This window comes from Eublepharis macularius, chromosome 4 (genome assembly GCF_028583425.1).
Source record: "Eublepharis macularius isolate TG4126 chromosome 4, MPM_Emac_v1.0, whole genome shotgun sequence".
Lineage (NCBI taxonomy): Eukaryota > Metazoa > Chordata > Lepidosauria > Squamata > Eublepharidae > Eublepharis > Eublepharis macularius.
In genome coordinates this window covers 94378909-94386297 of record NC_072793.1, presented here as the reverse complement: position 1 = coordinate 94386297, position 7389 = coordinate 94378909, and the positions used below count along the sequence as shown (strand labels likewise).

At 44.1% G+C, this 7389-nt stretch overlaps 1 protein-coding gene across 3 annotated transcripts in view; it reads left to right on the top strand.

The window, feature by feature from the left end:
- Nucleotides 1-718: 718 nt before the first annotated feature.
- CDHR4 (cadherin related family member 4) overlaps nt 719-7389 on the top strand; it is a 44049-nt gene continuing 37378 nt past the window's right edge. For all 3 annotated transcript variants that reach the window (XM_054975332.1, XM_054975331.1, XM_054975330.1), the window contains exons 1-2: nt 719-802; nt 5413-5433. In XM_054975332.1, coding sequence (XP_054831307.1) covers nt 748-802; nt 5413-5433 — 76 coding nt within the window. In that variant the 5' untranslated portion in view covers nt 719-747. The remainder of the gene's footprint in view (nt 803-5412; nt 5434-7389) is intronic.

The window sequence follows — 7389 nt, the reverse complement described above, 5'->3', positions numbered from 1 at the left end:
GTCTCCTTTCTTTCCTCCCTTTTCCATTCAGTATGGTGGTTTAGGGATCTCCACTTGTTTATTTTAGTACTTCAGAGACTGAGCACCCCTTCACTGTCACACTGCAGTACAGGAGTCCTTATCTAACTTTCTTTTTAGTGGTCAGAAGTTGAACCCTGTACCTAGGGCAATGCCCCCATAGAATAAATGTTTGGGTGTTATTTGTTTTTATTTTATTTATTTCTTTACAATCCTGTTGTCCTCTTCTCCAATGCTGGAGCTCACATCTACTCATCTTTGTAATGTTTATTCAATCCAACCTGATCCCTGAATGTTTACTGCAAAATAAGTCCCACTGAGTTCAATAATCCTTAGTCCCATCCTAGTTTTTTTTAGGATTGCAGACTAAATGGGACAATCAATGAGATGGTTACTGCCCCCCCTTTCCTCTGCAAAATGTCTACCTTCTATTAATAACTTGTGCACTAGACAATTATGCTAGTGTCTTTGGGAATGCTTGAGCGTGACTTTGACACAAAGGTTAAAAAGGTAGGTGGAGCACACATTGTTCCCCAGTTACCATGCAAGCTGGAAGCAGCAGTGAATTCAAAACTCTGGCTAGTCCCAGTTGCCTGTTTGCCTTTTCTTTTTCTAACCAGGAAGGGACTGTTAAGCCCTGCCTGCCCTGCATCACTAGCAACCTTACTTGGCAACCTAAGGACACAAAGACACAAACAGCTCTGGCTACAGGAGCAGCTTCCTGACATAATGGGATTTGGGTGGCAATTTCACCTCTCCCTGCTCCTCGCTATTTGTACTAAAGGTAGGACTCAACTGCATTAATGTAGGTGAAACTCTTATCCCTGCATTTGTTCATTATAGGATCTCCTGCTCCTATAGTTAGATTCCTCAGCAGCGTATTGGTCCTTGGAGAAGTACAGTCCTAGGCAGAATCAATCTCATGTCAAAGGACCCTTTCCCTAAATCATATTTTTGTGATTTATATATGCATTGATTGATCTGTCTCTTGTAGCCATGGGCATTTTGTCAAGTCTGAACTTTTCTTACAGTGATATTTCCCTTATAAAACTATGTCTGGGAAAATGCAGTACCTCTCCCCATTGCTGATTCAAAGCTTTTAGAAATGCAGTTTGCTTTGTGAATTGCACAAGGATCATAAGCAGTTATTGGGAACAGCTATGATGATGTTTCTATTTAAGTACCACAATTCCTCAAACATTCAATTTTGTAACCTTTTATCATTTGTTAGTTTCATTATTTGAGGATGTACATTCTCACACAGCCTAATGTGGGAGAATGAAGGTAGGGCAAGATTTTTCTTCAAAAGATTATAGATAGCAACAAGTCTGTTACTATAGAAAACTTACTTCTATTAATACTAATGCCTATTACATGTCTTTCTATGGGATATTGTGTTACTGTTGCTGAAACCTTATTTGTTGGAACAGTGCAGGCTTGCTAAAAATGAGGCTCTGTCCTACACACAGTAGGTTGGCTGGGTCTGGGCTCCTCAGGAGTTAGGCCATCAATTTGGCTGTCTAGACTTGGAAGCATAGACTGGCACCTAGAGCTGAAAGCAGGGAGCTTGAAGTTGACAGCAGGGGCTAGAACACAGGACTTGCACCTAGTCGACTGGTTGATCCAGCAATGCAGCCTTCTCAAGCTTCAGCCTAAATAAACTAAGAGGTAATCTAGCTCAGCAGCATCTGCTAGCAGGTGTGGAGGCTGTGGTTAGGCCAGGATCCTCCAAAACAGCAATATTCTCAGAGCCCTGTTCTGGGTCCAGGATGGAATTGTGTGCTGCTAGTCTGGCACTTTGCCCCCTTTGTTCTGTCTCAGCCTGGGCATCCTGCTGACACTGCTCTTGTGGAGTGGTCCCTGAGGAGCTACAGGCCCGGGTTTTCATCCTGTATGGTGGAGTCCTAGTGGTTATCTCTGAAGCCAGTGGCAAGGCTTCCTTGGTAGGCTCTAGCAGGGTGGCCTCTGGCGCTGCTGAAGTGTGGTTGGCAGGTACTGCCGCAGTGTCAGGCCCTCCATGCTCCTGCTGATCCTTCTGGTTCCCTGGCCTTGACTCCTCAGGCTCTTCCTCTGTCCCCTCTGAATCAGTGGGCTGGTCAGAGAGAGTCATGACTGGTTCAGTGTGTTTGGAGTGATTCTGGATGCAATATTATACCCCATTTTATTCAGCCTCTATGTAAAGCCTTTAGAGAAATAATTTGTAGCCTTGGAACTGGATGTCATCAATGTGCAATGACACTCAGCTCTACATCTCCCTATTGAAACCTCCTGCTGATGCAGTATTGAGCCACTGCCTGACTGCTGTGGTTAAATGGCTGAAAGTGAACATATTGAAACTGAACCCAGACAAGATGGGAGTGATGCTGGCTGGGAAGCCTGAGGTCTTAAAGGACACTGTGCTTCCCACTTTTGATGGGGTTCAGGTGACCCTTTCTAACTTGGTTAAGAGCCTAGGGCATTATATTGGATCTAGCATTACTGCTGGAGAAAAAATAAACACAGCTGTAAAAAAGGCCTCCTTCCAACTCAGTCTAGCCCAGAAGATGGCCCTAACTTGACACCACTGACCTGGCCATCTGGATTCACACCACGGTAACATCAAGACTAGACTACTGAAATGCACTCTCGTAAGTCTTCCCACAAAGTCAGCTCAGAGACTTCAGTTGATACAGAACACTGCAGCTCAGTTATTATCAGGAGCTAGGTGGAACATGCATATTACTGCCATTCTGCAGTCACTTAAGCAGTTATCCATCAGTTACTGTGCTCAATTCAGTGTTTTAGCTATCACTGATCCCCTCATATCTACGGGACCACCTCTCTCCCTATGTTCCACCATGACAGCTTCACTCATCTGAACAGGGCCTTCTGCAGGTGCCACCCTGCAAATGGGCAAAATCAATTATTTAGGAGGGCTTTTTTACACAGATGGAAGGGCTATACTATAAGGAAACAGTTCAAAAAGATGCTTTGGTAAAGGAATAGGGACTGACTATACTACTGTGTGCTGTCTATTGCTTCAATATGCTTCTATTAAGTAATTTCTGCATCATTCACCATATCATGTTATTATAATAATAAATAATAATAGCAACATTTGATTTATATACCACCCTTCAGGACAACTTAACATCCACTCAGAGCTGTTTACAAAGTATGTTATTATTATCCCCACAACATCAATCACCCTGTGAGGTGGATGGGGCTGAGAGAGCTCCTAGAAGCTGTGACTGACCCAAGGTCACCCAGCTGGCTTCAAGTGGAGGAGTGGGGAATCAAACCCGGTTCTCCAGATTAGAGTCCCGCACTATTAACCACTACACCAAACTGCTTATGCCTTCTTTCAGCTCTGTATCAGATTTCTGTTTGTTTTTCACAGTTTTCTGCAATTTCGAACCCTAATGCATTGTCTATTGAATGTCCCAGCCTTATGTGATCTGCCTTCAATCTCAGTGAAAAATGTGGACTCTAAATAATATAAAGAAATAAAAAAAACAAAAATTAGTCAGTATTAGTCAAAATTAGTCAAAATTAGTCCAATGTTTCCACTGAAATTGCCAACAGATCAGGAAAGGATTGACCTGGCCATGTACTTTTGCTTTTGGTTGAGCTGCCAGAAGGCCAATATTCCCCTCTCCCCAACCATTTAAAATAAACTTGACTGTGCAATTTAGGTGAAAAGACATCTTTTATCTTTGGGCTCCACCCCTAGCCAAGTAAAAAAAAACAATTAGGTTCTATTCTTGGGCTCCAGTTTCTAGGCCTCCTTTGGGGTTTGTTCCTGCATTCCATTCCCAAGTCTTGCCCAGTTACAGCATATGTTGGTTTCAATGTATTTGGTTAATTTATTTAATTATATTTAATTTATTTAATGTATCTGGTTAATTTATTTTATTGTTGTTTAGTGTATGTTGATTTTAGAATTATTGTTTTCTTGTTTTTATTGATTTTAATTGTTGTTCACCACCCAGAGCCCCTGAGGATGGGCGGTTTATAAATCGAATAATAAAATAATAAAATAAATAAAGAGTTGGCAAAGCTAGGAATTTGTCCAGGCATTAGTCCCTTAAATCCCTAAAAAGATTCTTTTCAGTGGCAGCAAGATAGGCCAAGTGCCTAAAAATAATTGTTTTGCCTTCTTTCCTAAAGGGACTGGCCTAAATTTATATTTGTGACTCCTTCAAATAAGACAGGCAAAGTAACCAAAGATGATTTCCCTTCAACAGTCCCCCTCAAGACACTAATACTGTTCAGTAGAAGTGGGTACGGTCTGGAAAATGGACCTAAATTTGACGTGGACTGGCCTGGTTTGGTGTTTGCGAACTGGCAGGTCGTCGGATGCCTATTTTCCATGGACACCACAACTTTTGGGCAAGTCAGTCAGTCCATTGGTCTGGGACTTCCCTACCTGGCAGCTAAGGGGGTTTAAAGCACTCTGCATACTGCTCGCAAGCACGGGGTGGGGGGGTGCGTGTTTTAAACCCTCCTTCACTCCCGCTGACTGGCAGGCTCCAGCTGACTGGTGGGCTCCGCCAGGGGGGTTTAAAGTGAGGGTTTAAAGTTTAAAGCACTCCCCTCCGCCAGCCAGCTGGAGCAAGGGGGGTTTAAAGTCCCCATTTCTGTGCTCCTGCATGCAAGCAGCCTGGAAACCGGCGCTGACGGACCATGGACTGACTGGTCCACGAACCAGGGCGGGTCCGTAAAAAGTTTATGGTCCATGGTCCGTGGTCTGTGAAATGTGACGGACCATGGACTGATGGCCCATGTTTTTTCCCTGGTCCGTGCCCAGAGTTCCACATTGAGAGGGATGAAGTTTAGGGTTGTCAACCACCAGATGGGGCCTGGAGATCCCCCAAAATTACACCTGACCTCCAGACTACAGAGTTCATTTCCCCTGGAGAAAATGGCTTCTTTAGAGGGTAGACTCTATAGCATTATACCCAGCTGAGGTCTCTCCCCTCCCCAAACCCTGCCCTACCCAAGTGCTACCCCAAATCTGCAGGAATTTCCCAACTTGGAGTTGGCAACCCTGAGGACGTTATGTTGTCTCTCTTGTCAGAATTAGTATGAGCAGAAGCAAAGGAGAACAGAATTTCAATAGCTGTGTAGTAGGTGCCATTAGAGCAAATGCCGCTTTCCCTCACACCCACAGAACAAGCTGCTCATGCAAAAATTCCACCTTCTCCACAACTATTAATGATCCGAGACCCTCATGCTTGTCTGGGTTTGATTGCCCTAGTCAAGGTAATTGTTTGCTGGGATTTAGAAGAGCAAGGCAGCGTGGGGACAGGTAAGAACTAGAAGCAGTGTTAACTACTTCTGGATATATCACACTCAAATGGTTCTAATAGCAGGTGACTATAACAAACTTTATCTTGTTTTTTTTTCCTCCAGGTGTGATCATCATAGCTGTAGGTAAGGACAGAAACCTACCTATTTCAGCATTCAATGGCCTGTAATCAGTGGTGGGGAAAAGAAGATAACCTCATGCAGGGCAGGAATGGGCTTTGATGCACCACAGCTGTGAAAACAAAGCTGACTGTTCTTAATGTGGGCAAACATAGCTTGTAGGCAAGCATGTATGTGTGAGCACATGCACCTCCAGATGGGCATACAGACACCTGCATGAAGATACACTGTGAATGGGCTACTCCAGGGCCAGCTAGATCTTTACTCTCAGATTGTGTTCTTTGGCACCAACCTCCTGCAAAAGAAGTCCAATTGTTCTCTAGGTGTAAATCAGGTCCTGTCAAACCCTGAAGATCTGAGGGCTGCCCCAGCCCCCAGCCCCCCCCCCCCGGTGCAGGAGAAGTGGCTGTCTAGGCACCAAAGTCCAAGAGGCACAAAGCTGTTCTCTTGAGGAAAGAACACAATTATCTTAATTGCTGAGACAACAGAGATTGGGAAAGGGGAATGTGTGTCCCTGTTATGTATTTTCCAAGTTGCAAAGAAAGGGGGTGCAATTGGGAAAGGCCTTGAGGAGGGGTGTTATTGTCCCTATAGGACCTCTAGTATACCTCTCCCCTTCCAAAATTACAAAACAGCACTACAATGAGCTTCCAGATGAATGTATTTCATTCAGAGGAGATGGGAGTCAAACTCTTTGCCTTTTAATGAACCCATGTATCAGGTGCCATGCGACTCAGAACCTGGAGCTAACAGAACCATGGTCAGTATGCCAACTGAACTTCTGGCTTATTTTTCTCTGGACCGTGGTGCCACCTCAAGATGATGACAATGATGATTTATTTATTTGTTTATTTATTTATTTCTGTGCCACCCAAAGCCAAAGCTGTCTGGGTGGTTTACAACAAATGTAATACAATAAATACAATGTATAAAATTAAAGAAAAAAATAAAATAACATAACAAAACATTAAAACCTTAAAAGTAGTTTTAAAAGATGGCCCGGTGAGGAAGCACACCCTGCCTGGAGGGACCCAGTGAGAGCTATGGGGAACAGCTGACAGAAGAGTCTAATAAGATCTAGCCTGGAGATATAAAGTTGCTTCCTCCAGGCTGTACCCTTCAATCTAAGCAACTTAGCTGTGGTATGAGGGCTGTGATAACTCTGTTGAGGGGGAGGGGGGCTGCTGCCTCTTGCAACCCTGTGACTTGCCTTTGCTCTGGACTTTCTTGGATTCTGAACCACACTCCTGACCTTGACCATGTTTCTGCCTAGCCTCAGATTTGTCCGCATGGATCTTGACCTTTGAGTCGACCCTGTTGTTGTTTTGCTGCCTCTAATGAACTCTTTGCCCATTTCTAGTGCCAGCTCAAATTTAGGGCAGCTCAGATACAGAAGCATGTGCCTGACGTGTTTCTGTGTCTGATACTATGTCTCAGAAATGGATTTCCCTCACAACTGTAAGGCTATCATCCAGTGCATCAGGCAAATCCTAAACTCATATGAAACAAAACACATAAAGTGAGATAAAATGATGGTTGTTGGGGGTTTTCCGGGCTGTATTGCCGTGGTCTTGGCATTGTAGTTCCTGATGTTTCGCCAGCAGCTGTGGCTGGCATCTTCAGAGGTGTAGCACCAAAAGACAGAGATCTCTCAGTGTCACAGTGTGGAAAAGATGTAGGTCATTTGTATCTACTCAGGAGGGGTGGGGTTGAGCTGAGTCATTCTGTAAGAGTTTCCCAGGGTGTGGAATGCTAATGGCGGGAGGCTTCACTGTATCCTGAGGAGGTTCTTTTGCATATGGATTGGTGTTTGATGTGCTAATCTTCTCTGCAGGGCTATTGTCGGGTGTGGAGTGTTTTGTTGGCCTGGTGTTTTTCAGAACTGGAGCCCATGCTCTGTTCATTCTTAAGGTTTCTTCTTTCCTGTTGAAGTTTTGCTTATGCTTGTGAATTTCAATGGCT